Source organism: Alligator mississippiensis, chromosome 2, assembly GCF_030867095.1.
Source record: "Alligator mississippiensis isolate rAllMis1 chromosome 2, rAllMis1, whole genome shotgun sequence".
Classification (NCBI taxonomy): Eukaryota; Metazoa; Chordata; order Crocodylia; family Alligatoridae; genus Alligator; species Alligator mississippiensis.
In genome coordinates this window covers 182,121,435-182,139,899 of record NC_081825.1, presented here as the reverse complement: position 1 = coordinate 182,139,899, position 18,465 = coordinate 182,121,435, and the positions used below count along the sequence as shown (strand labels likewise).

Below are 18,465 nucleotides of genomic sequence, written 5' to 3'. Positions count from 1 at the left end.
ACTTATTAAACCCAGACTAGAAGCAGCATTTCTTGAGAATGGAGGCACATTTACCAAAAGTTTGCTCTTTGTACGTTTCACACACTGGACAATTAATTAAACTGAATGCTACTTCTGACCATTAACACTACAAACTAAATATCCACAGAGGAAGGTTATTTATTTCTTCTAGAGCATGCAAAAAGACAATGCAGGTATAATTAGCCTTGTAGATGGAATGGCATTAAAAGTCTCAATGAAAACTAATTTATGCAAGTATACAGGAGGGAAATGCTAACTTTTAGCTGGGTAGTACAAAAAGGGTGGGGGGGGGGAGAAAAAGAGAGGTTGTGGAAATCTAGGTTTAAATTTGAGAACCCAGTGGGTTTCATGAGCTGCACACAAAACATGGTTACTTAATATCAGCATTTTTGCTGTGCAAATCAATAACTGACAAGGTTTAAAAAAAAAAAAAAATAGAAGTGATTTCTGTCCGATATATTCTCGGAATTGAAGAGTTCATGCATTTAAGTATGTCATTGTTGGAACAGCAACTTTGATCCGGTAAGAAATTTTAACATTAAGAATTCCTGCTTCTAATTCTTCAGTGGCTGTACCATTATCTTGAAAAACAAGAGCAAATTCTGTAGTTATTCTTGAACATTTATTTATTTTAAAAGGCCATAATTGCAGCATTTTCTGGTCTGCTGTAGACAGTTAGGATGCAGTATGTTAGCCTTTGTTGTGAAATATGTAGGAGGCAGAATAGATAAGCTAAGTTTCCCAGTTCCATTTTGTTCCTCTGTAAAAGCTTAGACACGTCCCACATCGCTTCTATTTATGCTGCTTTTCTGTACCAAGTCTCTTATTCCCCTTCACATCAGTGTTATCTGGAATTTCCCTTCTGAAATTGGAAATATTGAAATTTCTGGTCTGCTTCACTGTGAAGAAAGGGGGGAGGCAGCAGGAAAATCCCATTTACAAAAACCTACTGAAAGATGTTTGCTTCTTAAAGTTGCTTTTATGATAAAGTTGAAACAGATGTAGTACCAATCAGCATGCAACTTGACCTTAGCCTGTCACCTCTGCTTATTGTTAAATCTTACAAAAAGATTTTACTTTACTTAAGATGAAATGCCAGTGCAGTTTTAAGTTTTAGTTGGTGTAACAGGGGTGGCCAATCCCGGGCACATGTGCAGCTGCTATTTTGTGGCGCAGGACAGATCAGGCATAGGGTGGGAAAACAGCTCCAGAATCAGGGGGCAAAGCAGCAGATTCAAGCAAAAAGAAGAGTGGCAGGCTGAGGAAAGGGTGAGAAGCAGATCAGAGAGTGAGAGGCTGAGAAGCAAGTGGGGGAAGGAGTAAGAAGCAGACCAGATGGGGGAGGGGTGAGGCAAAGCCAGCTGGGAGTAAAGCACCAGCTGGGGGAAGGGGGTTGTGAATTCAAAGATGATTGCTGATAGGAATGAATTTAGCAACAGCAAAAGAAGCAGCAGTGAAGGAAAAAAAAAAAAAAAAATATGCAAGATTTTCATTTGAAAACCCAGAACAACGAGAAGAACAGCAGTGGCGGAATCAGGTGAGAAGCAGAGCAGCAGGCTGAGGAAAAGGCTAAAAGCATTCTGGGGAGGGAGTGAGACAGAGCAGGATGGAGCTGGAAGCAATGTAGCAAGTGGGGAAGGGAGTAAGCACAGGGCCACAGGATTAGGTTGGGAATAAAGCAGTAGGAGGGAGTGAAATAGATTTAAATAAATAGTATTTAATTTATTATTATTGGGAATCCTCTGCCAAAAGATTATGCCAAGTGAGCCAACAAGTATAGTTTTGCAGGGTGACAATTAGTATAGGTTTGATATATGGACCCAGATACTAGCAACTGAGGAAGAAAGGAGAAGCTACTTCACATTCACAAACTGATAATGCTCAGGTGGATACTGGGTAGCAAGAGCTAACACACTACATACTGAAAAGGTACAAGCCATAATACAGCTGGTTCCCATAGTGGAAAAGTTGAGCGAGTATTGACAAACATGCTGAGGACATGCAAGAAGAGGAGATTGATGCATCTTGCCTGCAAGTTGTAGGATCCTTATTCTCACAGTGCAAAGACAACTAACACTCAAGTTCCAGTACTCCACTGAACTTAGATTTTTTTTCTTAAAGTGGCAGGGGCACTATTACAGAATTTTAAAGTGAAAACCCCAATACTTTATGTGTTAGTGGGCTTAGCAGCAAAGTGTACATCTCTTCAATCAAGGGAGGGGTCCAAAACCATGGATCAAGAGGATATGGGGACAACAAATGATTGAAGAAGGAACCGGAATGGGGATGCTGTTTGAGAAGTGAGGACTTAAGCAGAGACCCCAGGACAGTGCTATTGTCTGTGAAAGAAACCAAGGGATTAGCAAACATGACCCAATGGACCTATGGCCTGGATGGATGAGAAACTTTAGGGAACACCTCCCCACTGAGCTTCCTTTTCCTAGTTCAGGGTAGCCAGCCAGTCCATGACATACCACAGGTAACCTCAGCAGCCTTACAGTTTAATTTCAGAAGTCAAAATGAGAGCACTTTCATTCTTATGCCCCAGGATACAAAGCCTGTTAGGTATGTCTCTGGGAGACGGCGGATCAGAATGGCAGTTGGAGAGGGTTAGGGCTTAACTTGTGGCATACCTGCCGAAAAGGTTGACCAGCATAGCTTTTGTCACTGGAACGTCTTCCCTCAAGCCTCTGTAACTACATATCCCAGTGTAGCAGTTCCAGATTATTATGAAGAAACTCAGACAAGTATAACTTACAGAAATGTTCCTATGATGATAAGAGTTAGCAATAGTGCTACTTTGCTGCACAAGCCTGAAACAATACCACCCCTTGCCAGATTTCCATCCCTCACCACCAGAACCCTCATAGAAAGTGGAAGACACCTCCCCACCACCGAAGTGAAGAACCTTACCACAGAGACCTGCACTACTCCCCAAGACAGGGGTGGTAAAACTGCAGGCATAAGTGTCACAAATGGCAGGGGCAGCCTGTGTGTGGGGCATAGACTGGGGAGGGAGCAGGGAACACAGCAGCAGATAAGAGCAGAGCTGAAAGCAGAACAGCAAAACTAGCAGGGGAAGGGATTGGAGTGACACTTGGGGAGGGTCCAGGGTTTACCTTGTGGCATGCATACCAAAAAAAAAAAACCAAAACAACAACTGGCCTTCACTGGTGTAATATTAAAAAAAAAAAAAAAAAAAAAAACCACACCGCAAGAAATTCAAAATCAATATATCCCTCAGCATCAAGCAACGATTTTTTTTTTAAACTGTATTTTCCCCCTAATATCCAAAATCTCAAGGAACTGCAGAAATACTTCAGCATAAAGGACCTGAGCATGTCATTTAAAAACAGCAAAGTAATTGAGTAATTTTAGAAGTCAGCGTCAGACAACAAGCAAGCAGTCTAGATGAGCAGTTCCAAAAAACCTAATCTGCAAAGAGCAGCTCACTGTATGGTGCCAACTCCTAGTTTCCAGTCACTTTTACAGTCATCCATATACTCTTTTCTAGTGAGGAAAAAAGATCCACTATGAACCAGTGGCCAGCCCATGCAACTCCACAGCAGACTAATGGTTACATAGGAAGAAAGGGACAGCTGCTCTACGAACCAGCTGAATAGTATACAAGGAAACAAGGTACAAAGCAATTGGACAGCATATTCAAGAATGCAAGCAGGGAAGAAGACCAAGTGTTTTGGCAGCTGTCCAGAGAAATGTGTAGGAGGAAAAACAAGACAACTTAAAATCACACAGGTGAGCAGGGGCCAAGAACAGATGGAAGGAATATCAAACAAATAATAATTTAAAAAAAAATGATCACGCAGTGCCACAAGCAGAACATGATGGCTTAGCTACATCAGCAAACTATAGTTCCAGGTTTAATAAAACACTTTAAATGAGGGAATGAAGTTATTGCCCTTCTCAAAGCTACTGAGCTAGGGAACGTGAACAATTTGCGCTTACTCAAATTACAACAGCTAGCACTTTGGAACCGATTCTAGAAAAAAAAAAAAAGTTAAAGGAACTAAGTACTAAACAAGTGCCTTATAACGGGGTTTATGAAGTAAAGTCTGGTACTCATCTTCCTACGCTACCAAGTTGAAGAATCCTTAGGCTATTTCTCCCAATCCAGAATATTAACTTTCTTACTTAGGTTGCTTAGGCTGAACAGAACTATGCTTCACAATTGAAACAGAAGTTTAATGCACCAAGTTTAAAGAGATGCAAGCAAGAAGACCAAAAGGCTTTACTTGTGCTATATTTACAGGTACAAAATTCACTATAAAAAGAAATCTAACTGAAGGAACCATGTTAAGAACCATCAATATTGCTTTAGTCTGCCTTTGTTGCATAGCAGGTTTGGTACAAACAGGAGCTCCTTTGTCACCAGCCAGGTAAAGTGATAACATTAGGGGGTGTGTCAGTATGAATCCTGAGGATTCATATTAAACTCAAGGCTTGCTTGGATTCACTCAGGCTGACAGTCATCCCCAGGCACCTTACCAAAAATGGTACCTAACCATTCAAACTGTTAAATCAAAGACTTGCTTACTTTAACAACACTACCTCAGTGAGCAAAGCAGGCTCAGGCAGAGAACGTGGGGGCGAGAGGAGGGGGAGCCCGGTACTAACTGTATACCGGACTCAACCAGAGAAATAAAAGCTACCAGTTGAGAGTCTATACACCAAAGGTGGAAGATGGTTAGCCATCTCAAACGTCTCTCTAGTGCCTCTGTTCATGAAGGTCCTTAAGCAAAGCACGAACCCTGTGCTCTACAGCCTGGCTTAGACAGGTATGCAACTAGCCAATGTCTCTTTCACTCTGGTATACATTTGTTAATGTTTTGAACCTTCCCCTATCTGGATGTGTACAGACTAGTAGCATTTTCCTCACGAACAGCCATCAACATGAACTCTGATTTACAAACTGCCTGCACTGGTTATGCTACAAAGACAGAACACCGAGAGAGAGAGAGAGAGTCTGGAGTGCACAGTTTTTCATCCAGAATCAGCATAATCTATTTTAAGCAATATTCTCCTTAACATGGAAAGGACTACTGCTGGTCAGCAAGATGAAACTGGAAGTGTTTTATACCTCACTCTTTGGGATGGCTGAAGGAAAGCACTTTTCAGAATGGCTTGTTCATTTAACTCAAAGGCAAAAGGGGGGGGAGTGGTAGGATACAGTAGTAGTAGTGCCATAGCCAGAAGCTAAACAGAGCAACCCAAGTTTGATTTAATGAAAAGAACTATCTGCATAATCATGGGAGGGGGCCACACAGAGCAAAAGGATACTTTATTAACAATAGGCAGAATAGCAGACTACTGGCAGGAAAGGGGGGGTGGCAAGGGTCTTCCCAAGGCCATTGTGAACAGTCACATGTGTATTAACAGAGAAGCAGCAACTTCCCAGACCTGGCTAGAGACACTCACTAGCCATACATTAGTAGGGCAAACTGAAGAGACTGAGCATCCCCTGAGGTGACCAAGTACGTGTAGGCTAAAGAATGGATTTTGTTCACCTCAGGCTGAAAGGCAAGGGACCAGGTTAACCTGGGACCGATTAGCCTGGGATTCATGTCCCACAAAAACAGGTGCAGGGCAGGGGCTGGCACACTCCCAACCAGGGCAGTTCATTCACAGGAGCTGCAACTGTTCCCTGTGGCCAAGCCTTCATTCAGACACTGCATGGGGTCCTTGGTGCAGAGCAGGGGCAACTGAGCTCAGGGTTGGTTGTAAAACAAAACCCTCAAACCCATATCAGCCCTGGGTCACAGCCTGGCTCAACTCGTGAGGGGTGGACAGCACGACTCCCCCTCCCCATCCCCACAAACAACTGCTGCCCTGCCTGCGCACTTCATGCCTGGGGCACATGGAACAAGCACACCCCACAGCTATGGCAGTGCATGGGAGTGGAGTGTACGCATGCACGAGGGGTTGTCACCCATCACTGCAGGGCATGCAGTTGTCACACTGGGGTCTGGCTGAGGTCCTGCCCCCCTTAATCCTTAAGGCCGGGACACAGCAGTAAGGCAAGGTCCTTGCAGCCCCCCCCATATACCCCCTCCCCGCGCTCCCCCCACGCAGGAAGGGGGCGGGACCCACCCGCTGAGTCACATAGAGCACGGCACGAGGCTGCACCGGTGACTCACGAGCCCCAACCGCCCCCTCCCCACTCAACCGCCCCCCCGCGCGAACGCGCGCATCCTCCCCACCCCCATCACATCCCGGGCGCGAGCGTGGGGCAGCCCCGCCCCCAATCACCAACCTGATGGGCGCGAGGTGCAGCTGGTCCTCGCGCAGCCCCCGCCAGGCCCCCGGCAGGAACTCCTTGCACCACAGGAACGCGCGGCGTCGCGTGCGCGAGTCCGGCTGCTGCTGCTGCAACAGCGGTTCCTCGCTGCCAGTCGCCAGCTCCCTGCCCGCCTCGGCTGTGGGCGACCCCACGGCACTGCAGCCGAGCAGGAGCCCTCCTCCCCCGAGCGGGGCCGGCTCGGCCTCGCCGTTACAGAACTTGGTCTTCATGGGGCTCGCGCGGATGCGGGAGGGTCTCGAGCAGCCTTGACGCGTGAGCACAACAGAGATGCAAAAAAACAACACACACCAACTTCTCTGCGCCACCCCACCCCCGCGTCCGCCTTTTATAGCCGCCCGGCACGCGGGCTCCTTGCCTCGCGCCGGCCCCTCCCCCCTGCCGCTCCTCATTGGCTGGCAGCCCCGCGGGCCTCGGGTTCGGGGCGCCTCCTGATTGGCTGGCTGGGGAGGGAGCGGGAGGGGGCTGAGACCTCCACTGCCTCTCCCCGCTGAGGGAGGCCGCTGATTGGCTGGCCCTGGGGTTGCCGCGGTGATCGGTGCGGCGGGGATGGGAGGGGGCAAGGTGACTGTGCCGCGAAGGTCAAGCCCCCCCCCCCCCCTTCCCCACCGCGCTGTGGGCCGAGCCCGTGCCTTCGAGGCCTAGCTCCCCCCGGCCCCCCATCGTGCCTGCCCCTCCAGTTGTGCTCCCCTACCCGCCCCAGCCGTGCCCACAGCTCCCCTCCCCCTGTGCTTAGTATCCATCTCCCTTCCATAAGGAGACTGTCCAGGGGAGCGGGTGGAGGCTTAGCACAGCTGGACAGTCCCAGAAGAGGGCAGATCAGAGCGGGGGGGGGGGGGGGGGTGTCCACCTGACATGGGCTTTGAGCACAGTGGGGGATGTTTGGGGCACAGAAGTGCAGGGATTGGAGCAACGTTGAGATCCTCTTTTTTGTGGGTTATGCGCCTTTGCCCCTGGGGATTTAAACCCTCCATGTTGTATCATGCATTATCTGATGTTGAACTGAGCTGGTATCATAAGCTACACATGCCTCCAGAGGCTGGGGGCATGACGACTGCCCGCAGGCGTGGCAGCGGCACTGACATCGGTGGTGAGGGTGGGCCCAGCAGGGACCATCTGTAGGCTGCCACCCAGGTGTCTGGGGCAGGGGGTTCCCCTGCAGCCAGTTGCTGAGCAGGGGTCCCCCCACAGCCAGATGCTATTGAACTGGGGTGTTCACTTAGCAGAGATTTTAAGGTGTCACTTCCTCTGACATGCCCCAAGAGAGTTTTAGGGTGCTGCCATACCATACGAAAGCAGGTCACAGTAATCAAGAGGATATAAATGACTGGTGCCTCCTGAGACTGAGGGTGCACCATGGAGGCGAGAAGCAAGCAGGGACTGCCTGCAGATGCCAGTGTTGGTGTTGGCGGTGGTGAGCAGCAACTTACTGCAGAGGTTGGCATCCGTGTCGGCAAGCAGCAAGCAGGGACTGCCTGCAGATGTCAGTGGTGGGCGGGGGTGGCGAGTGGGGACCGCTCGCAGACACCAGCAGTGGTGTCGGTGGTGGGGGGGAGTGGATGGCAAGCAGCAACCGCCTGCAGAAGCTGGTGGCGGCTTTGGCGGTGGCCAATCTCAAGGGGGGCACTTGCCCCCCCCCCATGCCCTCCCTACACATCTCCTTTGCAAGAGGAGGTTTAGCCCCAACAAAGATGGAAGGTGATGGTCTCATTCACTCTCATTCACAAATTAGGGTTTCCAAATCTGATTCATCCAGGCAATATGAACTGGACGAGTTGAGATCAGGCAAAATCAGATCTATACTGAAAACTAAACTGAAAAGGAACAACTGTTTCTCTGTGTACTGCCTCCTACTCCTAGGGTTTTTTTCTTTCTCAAATCCCCTTGATTTTTATACACAGGAAATAGAAGAAGTAGCTGATTTTCACTTCCCTCTTTCTCCTGAAGGACTTGGCACTATTTAGAGTGTTGTGATAGTGACCTCATAGTCAGCTGAACAAGAGGGGCAGCTTTCCTGTCCCTCAGTGGAGTGAGAGGAAATATCAAAAATGCCTAAGACTTCATGTCCTGTCATCCATAAAACTGATAGGTTCATACATAAATTGATTCATAGATTGTAAGGCTGGAAGGGACCTTGGAAGATCATCAGGTCCAGCCCCCTGCACCAGGCAGGAAAGACAACCGGGGGTCAGGCAGCGAGGTGACCATCCAGACTCCTCTTGAAGATTTCCAGGGTAGGCGATTGCACAGCCTCTGGAGGGAGCCTCCTCTCTACGTTTTCCAGTTCTACTATATCCTTTTGGAGGTAAGGGGACCAGAAATTCACAGTGTATTCAAGATGTAGATGTGCTGTGGATTTGCACTGCGGTATAATGATATTTTCTGCTTTTTTTTCTTTAATAATTCCTAACAGTTTATTGCCCGTAAATAAGTAGCAAAGGATAAGCCACCTTTAAGCTCCAAGCCACCTTTGTACTCACCTGATCCTGCGTCACCTCTCCATCATGCTGATCTCTCACTCTATATCAAATCAAGTGGAGTGCCTATAGTAACAGCTGCCAGGGGCCTCAAGGTAGCACTGAAGTGCAAAAGAGCTCCGTCTCTCTTTCTCTCCCTCTCTTTTTTTTTTTTCTTCTTTTTTTAGCTATTTCACTACAGTGGCAACCCTGATTTTTTTTGCCTGTGTCTCATATCCTGGCTCTCCAGTGGTGGTGAATCCTTCAGCAGCACAGGGATTTTGTGAGAAGTGGCATGGCTGTTTTTAGAGCTGCTCTGTCCTGGCAAAACAGCCACAACATAACTAGATATCAAAGCCGTGCCTGAGGCATATTAGGTCCCGCACAAGAGGAGAGGTATTCTTATAGCCCAGCCCCATATCAGGTGATGTGAATTAATTCCCTGCTCTGTCACAGACTTAGGCAAGCTGATGAGTCTCTTTGTGCTCTCATTTTCTGTTTGCATATGAAGGATATGAAATATTTCCCTGCCAGAAGGTCATAGTAGGGATACATACATTAAAAAATTCAAGGAACTCAGACCCTGCAATAGATCACAGGCAATTTATAATAGATCACTGTGTCATAGATCACTGCAACAGATCATATGGGACAGATTCAGTGAAATCTTAAATTTGCCACAATGGACCTTAATGGGAAAGCGTAGTGGAACTGCAGCAGTATTTTTTTTCAATTTGTTTGGAGTGGATAGTACTATTTGAGGGCAGGATAAGAATCAAATTTGCAGTTTCAAATGGACTTGAAGCTGTTGCCTGATGTTTTAGCTGGCTGCTATCAAACATGCTTTTCCTCATCGAGGCTAGAGCCACGGGAGCAGAAGAAATCCCTCAAATGGTTCAGTCCTCTTGGTGTAAGTCAGCACAGCTCCATTTGATTCCTAGGAAACTAAGTTGACCTGCTGAGGCTCTGTCCCAAACTATGTTATAGATGATGGCCCTTCAATCAGAAGAAGGACAATGTTGCCGTGTTCTGGAGTGCAAGAGAACTGGAACATTCCGTGGCAGTTGACGGGGTGTGGCAGGAACGGAATGTTGGGAACAAAATGTTCCGTGACAGTTGGGAAGCAGGTAACAGAAGCAGGGCCTGAAGGTTGAGATGAGAAGGGTCCGTGACAGGGGAGAAGGACAGCTGTTTCGCACCTAATGGAAATGCTGCTTCCAAAGGTCCCTCGGGAGTCACGGAAAAGCCACTAATGCTAAGTTAAAAAGCTCTGATACATGGGCAACTCAGGGGCATGCATAGATGCACCCATAGATGCTACCAGTGGTGTAAGTGGTGGGGCCAGAGCTGGTGAGTATCGGCAGATGCTGGCGGCGGTGCAGGCAGAGCTGGCGAGCTCCCGCAGACGCTGGCGGCAGCTTTGGTGGCAGGGCCAGAGCTGGCAAGCATCCGCAGACAGAGCGGGGACGGCAGTGTCAGGGGGGGCATGTGCCCCCCCCCCGACGCATCACCTATGGTTCTGAATAGTAGCTCTAGAACTGGAAAGATGCCATCACAGCAGCAGTGAAAACTCTTGAACATTTTGGTGTTGTGAGCTTTATGGCTGCCCTCGTCTTTCCTGAATGCCCTAGTTTTATCACATGGTAGGAAACAAAGACTAGTTCCTCCAGGTTGTTTTTTCTGGCTAGCTTCCATTATTTGCTTTTCTGGTGGACAGGCTTCTATTATCCAAGCTGTCTCTTTGTCCCACGTCTTCACAGGACTCCAAGCTCTCGGTACCGGTACTCTCACTGACATCTGAATCACCTGAGCCATCTGCCTCAAATCTTTAGCAGAGTCTCCTCAGCAGCTCAAGAACCTTAGAATGAGGCAAGAACATCAGTTTCCTTTGAATCCTTTCTGTTATAGGTAGGGGCCTACCAAATTCACGAGCCCCAGTGGCTGATAACATAGCTGGGGCCTCCCATTTCATGGTTGTAGCTGCCGTTTTGAAGGTGGAGCAAAGTCCCCCCCCCCCCCATGCCTCTGATTGGCTGAGGGGTAGTGCAAGTCCCATCCCTCCCAGGAACTCCTTGAAAGCCCTAGCTGGAGCTGCCTGGCTTGTTAATTTAGTAATTATCGCCCTCTTCAAGGGGGAGGGTGATAATTATTGAGTAAACAAACAGTTTAAGTGTGGCAATTAAAGAGCTCCCCTACCCAATTAAAATGTAAAGCTAGCTACCTGGCTCAAATAAAGCTCGGGCTGTCATCCTGCCCCTCCACCCCCACCCCCCTTTCAGAAGAGGGGGACTTTTGGCTGGTTTTTCCATGCTCCCCCTCCGGAAGACAGGAACTTTCCCCCATTCCCACTTTTTTCCCCTGTTTGTTCCCCACCCCCACCCCACCCTTCTAGGAGACAGCTTTTTGCAAGCTCTTTGTCGGCTTTTTGAACAAAGCTGGTTCCCTGTGCTTTTTCACAGGGAACCAGCTATTTCATGGAAAACTGCTAATTACATGATTTCTATGAAATGTCCCATAGGACAAGGGTTCCCAACCCTTGGGCCTCAAAGTGTTGGCTGCCCGTCTGCAGGAGGGCTGGTTGCCGGACCGGAAGTGACTCTGGACTGGCAAACCGTGGACTGGAAGTGACAGGCATAGTGAGGATCGGCAGCCGACCCTTTTTTATACTACCTGACTGCAGTATGCTGGTCACCAGACATGACCCGATCAGGCTGTGGGGCCCAGGGCAAATCAGCCTGTGTGGGACCCCACACCTGGATGCAGGGAAGCCAGCAGTGGATTTGGTGGCGATGGGAGGGTGGTGCTGAGCATCTGGATGTGCTGGATTCAAGGGTGGATTCGGTGGGGGTGGGGGGCAGAGGCACTGTGGAAGCACCACAGCCACTCTGCCTGGCTCTATGGGGCCCCCTCAAAGCACAGGACCTGGGGTGGTCACCACGATTTACCCCATCCTAGGGATGGCCCTGCTGGTCACTGCCGGACTGCGGTTTGTTGGTCTGCAGTTACTTCCAGTCTGTGGCTTGCCAGTCTGCAGTCACATCTGATCCGCAGTTTACCGGTCCTCAGCATAAAAAAGGTTGGGAACCCCTGCCATAGTACATTAACCTTCTTTCGTGCTACCTGTATCTTAGACCTACACCAAGAACCATAAGAATGGACCTCTGCCACTAGGGGTGTGCAAAGTGGGCCCTATTTGATTTGGATTCAGATTCAGCCTGAATCAGGGACTGTGATTCAAATCATTGATTCGGATCACTGTCCCTGATTTGATTTGGCCAAATCCGAATCTGAAGATTCGATGCTGATTCGGACACAGACACAGCTTTAAAAGCTTTTTCTACATACCTCAAGGTACCAGCGCAGCTTGTGAACGCTGCGATGCTGGGGTGGATAGAGCCTCCCAACAGGGTGGGGCACCCTCCACTTGCTCAATGGTGAACCTGGAAGTGGACTGGAAGTACTTCCTGTCCATTTCTGGGTCCACTGGGGAGCGCACTGGGGGGGCCCCTCCATGCCCTCCCGGCTCAGTGATTGGCTGCGGGAGGACCCTGGGTGTCCCCACCCCGCGCCAGGAGTCACTAGTCACCGAGCCGGGAGAAATGGGGGGGCTCCCCTGCGCGCTCCCCGGTGGACTCAGATGTGGACCAGAAGTGCTTCTGATCCACTTCTGGGTCTGCTGCTGAAAGCACTGGGGAGCCCCCCGTGCTTCTGTGGGACACTCCACGCGCCCCAGCATTGCAGCATTCACAAGCCCCCTGGTATCTTGAGGCATGTAGAAAAAACATTTAAAACTGTCTATGTCTGAATCGCTGAATCTTTCTGAATCTCTCCAAATTGATTCAGAGGGTTCTGATTTGATTCGGAGAGATTAAAGGGTCTTCTGATTCGATTTGGATTCAGAGATTCAGCCACCAAATTGGACCGAATCTCCGCCGACTCAAATCAGGAACCAAAGCTTCACACAGCCCTATTTGCCACCACGCAGAGCCTGTTTTTCATGCCACTCTTTCCTTCATCCATTCCTTCATTATGAATTATTTGAGTTTTAGGTGTTTATAGCACTTTACAATGGTTCATAACGTCCTGCAACAAGAACAACCCATCTTCTGAGAAGCTCACACTGTCGAAAGACAAATGGATACAGTGCAATCAATGCAGCAGCAAAGCGTGTTGAAGTAAAGGTGAAAGCTCACAAGAGTCTGCCTGCTGGTTAATTCACATAAAGCCATATTGACAGTCTGTTTCTTAACTTTTTTTCCGTCTCTAATACATTATTGTATTTTTAAACTTTGTTTCAGAAATCTCATTCTTATTTTTTTTCCTTAAAAAAAAGACTTTGAGGTAGCTTTTATTTTAGGATAAAAATATCCCCAGGAAATGAATATAGGTCAGGGAATTGGTTACTGGTCAGAGAGACTTTCACCTCTAAGTTGTAGAATCCAGTCCAGTTCACATCAAGGAGAGCTCAGCATTGTTACCATCTCAAGGCTGCTCTATCCTCTATAAAAGGAGTCTGTGTATGTTGTCCAGTTTTGAGTGGGAGGTAGCCACTTGACAGATAGCAATGGCAGTATTTGCAGTTTTTGTGGATATCTAAGAAGAGAGGCCAAGTCTGAATGGGCTCAGAGTATGAGCACACCCAGTGAAGTCAATGGAAAGATCCCGTCACTTTGACTGGATGTTAGATGGGTCCTATAGAGAATGTTTTTTGTCCCTGTGTGTGATTCATTAAGGTTGGTATTGAGATGCACTAGCAGGGCAATGTATATATTTTCTACGTATTGGGTGAATGTCGTTTGTCTAGAGCATCCAAGCTTTTACTTTCTTCAGAATTGCTAATCCTTGCAATTTTGTCTTCCCAGTTTACTTGGTACCCAAAATGCATCTATGTTATGCTTTACTTTTATTAAGCCTTCCCAGGAACATGTAGATACATCGGAAGAAGGGTCATCACCAAATCTCAAAACAGAATTATAAATTAATCCCTGGAGCAGTTTAAAATACAGGAATTAGATTTGAAAAACCTGTTTAGAATCCCAATTATTGCCTTCCTCTTTTTCTCTCTCAATTGTCTGATCTGTTGTTTTTATCTTCTCCTCCCTTCTTCCTTTTCAGGTGCATTCCCAGCAAGTCATAGCTAAGTGACAGAAACGTGACATCTGAACTAATGGGATTAGAAGATCAACCGGCCATCTTCATAAGTAATGGAAAAAGGTAGTCAAATGGCTATGTACCAGATGTCAGGTTTTGTATCCACAGGGACCAAGGTGCATTAGAGTGTTATCATTCTGTAGATAGTAAATAAGGGCTCAGTAATGGTACTGCCTGAGTCCATTTAATAGATGCTATCTGAAATAACAACTAGTAAGTTAAACACACCAAGACAATAATTATTCCTTTGAAAACAACTGTCTGCATCCTCTGGATAACCTGTTTTAAAGGCTACAAAGGAAGAAATGGTAGGATAACTTGACTTGGAACACAGACAAGAAGTGGAGTAACTAACTAAAGTGTTCACAAGGAAAAAACTGAACTGATGCCACCTCTCCTGGGGTGAACAGACATCTGAGTTTGCAATGAGCTCAGTTAGCAAACAGCTTGAAGAAAGAAAAAGGGGTCCAACAGTACAGTTCCCTCTTCTCCTCTCCCCTCTCATTTGCTGCTTCTTTTCAAGTTCTCTGTAATCAAAAATACATCATTATCTTGCCCCTACTTAACTCATGTTGACAATAGGTGGATCATTTCCCCTATATAGCAGCTAAATATAGAAGTTAGCCAGTACATGGCTGCTTTCAAACTAATGGAGGTTATCATTTACTTCAACCAAAGGGAGACTCATTATTTTAAAATCACAAGTCATGGATTCAGTGCTATGGATGACTCAGCCAAAAGGTGTCATAGTTCTTTTCTTCATCTTTTTCCAGTGTGATAACAATAACAAGTTAGCCAATGATTTCCTTTTCTCTTTAATTTATTGGTATGGCTTTTTGAAACTCTAAAGAAAAAAATATTGGAGCCAACTCTTTCAATCCCACACAGAACTAGAGTAGAGGGAACTGCAAATTGCAGTTGAGCTAACCTGTGATGTTATTGACCTGCATTGCATCAGAGCTATGAAGAAATCATTCAGCGTGCATAAGAATATAATACAATATAAGAATACAATATAAAAATTATTTAAATCATAAGGCACTTAATTTCCTTGGGAAAACACTGAAGATCATTTTTTAAATGCATACAAAATAAAGCAGATTTTACTGACTGGATTAAATATGAATTAAAACTGGTGTGTTTTACAGTGAGAGGAAATTACAGTGTAGAGGTAAGAGGAGACTGAAACTTTTCCTTTATTTCAGCTAAAAGCCTTGGAAACACAGTGAACAACAGGTTTTGAAAAATGTTACTTACTGTCAGGAGGAGGTTGCTACTGGTGAATTGTATTTTTAAAGCAAGAGTGAGGCCAAACATTTTGGTATGTGAGCTGCACAGTCATAAATGGAGGTTGTACATCAGAACTGTCCTAGGCTAGCTACTTCATGACAATTATGTGGGAATAGTTTCTATATCCTAGAAGAACTCTAGTGGAAAAATACTCCAGACCTGATACTACACTGTGTTTGAACTATACTTAAGGCAGCTCATTGTGGGCCTTGCCACTTTGCAGCTCAGCTGTCTCCAGTTTAAATTAGAACACTCTTAAGGCTGATTTTAATTTAGTGTATATGATCTCAAGGAAGTCTAAGGTGCCATGATCAGACTCCCTTTCCTCCAGCCTTTATTATTGTTCCAGAGGCCTGGCAACATCTGGAGTTTCCCCCATACCAAGTGAATTTTGCTAGCTGCTTATGCGGACAATTAAGGCTGTTCACACTACTGCCACAGTATAAGCAGGGGCTAAGACTGTCTCTGATTTCCACTTGTGCCAGTTCTTTTCCTGCTTCATTAACACTAGAAGGGAGGAATAGGCTGCAATTGGACCTAGACAGGTTACAGGGGTGGGCAGATGAGAACAGGATGGGTTTCAACACTGACAAGTGCAAGGTACTGCACCTGGGGGGAAGAACCAGCAGCACACCTACAAGCTGGGGAACTCCCTTCTCATTAGTGCAGAGGCAGAAAAGGATCTTGGAGTCATTATTGATGCCAAAATGAACATGGGCCGACAGTGTGGGGACACGGTCAGGAAGGCCAACCGCATCTTGTCATGCATCCAGAGATGCATCTTGAGCAGGTCCAAGGAAGTGATCCTCCCCCTCTATGCGACACTGGTCAGGCCGCAGTTGGAGTACTGCATCCAGTTCTGAATGCCGCACTTCAGGAGGTATGTGGACAGCATGGAGAGGGTCCAGAGGAGGGCCACTCGCATGATCAGGGGTCAGCAGAGCAGGCCCTACAAGGAGAGGCTAAGGGACCTGAACCTGTTCAGCCTCCACAAGAGAAGGCTGAGGGGGGATCTAGTGGCCATTTACAAACTAGTCAGGGTAGACCAGCAGGCACTGGGGGAATCCCCGTTCCCCCAAGCACTACCAGGAGTGACAAGAAATAACGGTCACAAGCTGGCAGAGGGTAGATTCAGGCTAGGTATCAGGAAGCGCTATTTCACTGTCAGGTTGGCTAGGATCTGGAACCGACTTCCAAGAGAAGTGGTGCTGGCTCCTACCCTGGGGTCTTTAAAAGGAGGCTAGATGAACACCTCGCTGGGGTTGTTTGACCCCAGTACTCTTTCCTGCCATGGCAGGAGGTCAGACTAGATGATCTGCTCAGGTCCCTTCCAACCCTACCAACTATTCCAGTTAATTTGTGACAAATAGTCTGAAACCTGGAGCCTCTCATTTTGCGTGAAGAACACACCGTGCATTTGAGAAGATATTTTTTTCTATGATATCCCAGAAGGACTGCTAATTTCTCACTTAAAAATCTGTGGTACCATACTGTGGTGTATGAATGTGCTAATGAAATAAAGCTAAGTCTTGGGAAGCCTTGTTATTTTAAACTGTGTTCTGTGTTTCATTCATGATTGGCCAGTGCAGCAAAACTCTAGTTATTATATACAGTAGAGAGTGAATTATTTGACCTAATTGGAACCAAAACCCGTTCTTATAATCAAATTGTTTGGTTAATTAAACACACATTACATTAACATTTACATCCATAATATATACAACTCATAACAAATTTAAAAAAATGTGTACAGCATTTAATTTTTTCCTCGACTGTTAAAACAGTTGTCCTTCTTTTAGTCCCCATTGCTCTTATCTGTACCACACAGCATGTAAGTTGATGGCACTTTTTGCATTTGGATAATTGAACAGTTCAAGTAATTAGTGTTTGGATAACTGACTTTTTCCTGAGTGTATATATCTGTGTTTGTGTATATGTGAGCATTGCTGTAAAGATCTAAGAATTATCATCTGATTATTGTCTCTCTAGAAGTTCACTAGAGCCCAAAGCCCCATTGGTGTCAGTTATTATTGTTAACTTTTTGCCCTGAGCACTGAGCCAGTATTCAGGAGTTTCTGTTAGGAGGAGAAATTGATAGTACGAGTCAGGTATATTCTTTGGTGCAACCTGTTTTCTTACAAAAATTGTATAGTCCTATTTTTCTAAACTCAGCAGAAACAAGCATTAATAGAGAGCTTCCTTGCTCATAGTTTCTAAGCCTATATTTCTTGATGGTCTAGTGTTGCAGGAAGCATTGTCTCCTGTCTTCTGAGGGCTATGCTCAGAACTTCTTCTCTTGCCTTCTACAGGCTATTCTAGCTGTCACACACAAAGGAATTCAGGACTGCAACCCATCACTCCCATTGTCTCTGGTTTGCAATCAGTGCCAAGGAAAGCCCTCAGACCACATGATTTAGCCTTGCTTCAGCAGATGGCCCAGTGCCTTGGACAGCAGTCTCCAGCTATCAAACCCACATAAGGGGACTTACTGCAGGTTTCATTTAGCTTGTAAGAAGGGTAGTTAGCACATCCATCAGCTTTAACAAGGGACTGTGATTGTTTGGGGTAGCTGTCATCAACACATATCAACATAACTTTACTAATCTTGTACCAATAACTTTACCAACTTAAAACCACAAACGTCCATGTGATGAAGAATGATACCTTTTCGAAGCACAGGTGAGGGAACTCTGGTATGGAAGATTAATAGACAGGGGCCAGAAATAATTACAGTCCATTCATCTTCAAAGAAACCAGCTTTTACTGTATTAAAATAAGGAGGAAGAAGAAGACAGAAAGCTTAGGTTGCTGGAAGGCCAACCAGATATGTTGGAGGAACTTGCCTGGCCCTTGAGGGGATCCTTTTAAAATAACTGCATGTTCTTGTTGGATAAACACCATAAAGGCTCTCTAACTTTGGCTCTTTTTTACAAGCAAAGAAAAAAGTAGAGGTTTTTCTTTGTTCAAGGGAATTTGAGATTTCTTACTTGATTTGATCCCAAGAGAGAACATTTTAGAACCAGACTAAAGAACTTTTAAACAAAGTTTTTCTTTCTTTATTTGCTTGGTTTCCTTCTTCTTAAATGGCACTTACCCCCAGCCCACTGTGACACTAGACCAGCCCATAGCAGTGCCAGGTGGACTAATTAAGAAGCTCAGACAACACCTAGATGGCACATATCCCAAAAGACTAGCATTTCCTAGAGCCAGATTAGGCAAGCTCCTTCTTAA

At 46.3% G+C, this 18,465-nt stretch overlaps 1 protein-coding gene and 1 long non-coding RNA gene across 3 annotated transcripts in view; one reads left to right on the top strand and one right to left on the bottom strand.

Moving 5' to 3' along the window:
- CHKA (choline kinase alpha) overlaps window positions 1-6,651 on the bottom strand; it is a 35,466-nt gene extending 28,815 nt beyond the window's left edge. The window contains exon 1 of one of the 2 annotated variants that reach the window (XM_059722529.1): window positions 6,293-6,651. In XM_059722529.1, coding sequence (XP_059578512.1) covers window positions 6,293-6,549 — 257 coding nt within the window. In that variant the 5' untranslated portion in view covers window positions 6,550-6,651. The remainder of the gene's footprint in view (window positions 1-6,292) is intronic. The other variant, XM_006261235.4, reaches the window with a different exon arrangement.
- A 1,644-nt stretch (window positions 6,652-8,295) lies between these two features.
- LOC132248673 (uncharacterized) lies at window positions 8,296-16,786 on the top strand. The gene is made up of 2 exons (XR_009459992.1): window positions 8,296-8,642; window positions 13,909-16,786. It is a non-coding gene; the product is annotated as an uncharacterized LOC132248673 (long non-coding RNA).
- Window positions 16,787-18,465: the final 1,679 nt, after the last annotated feature.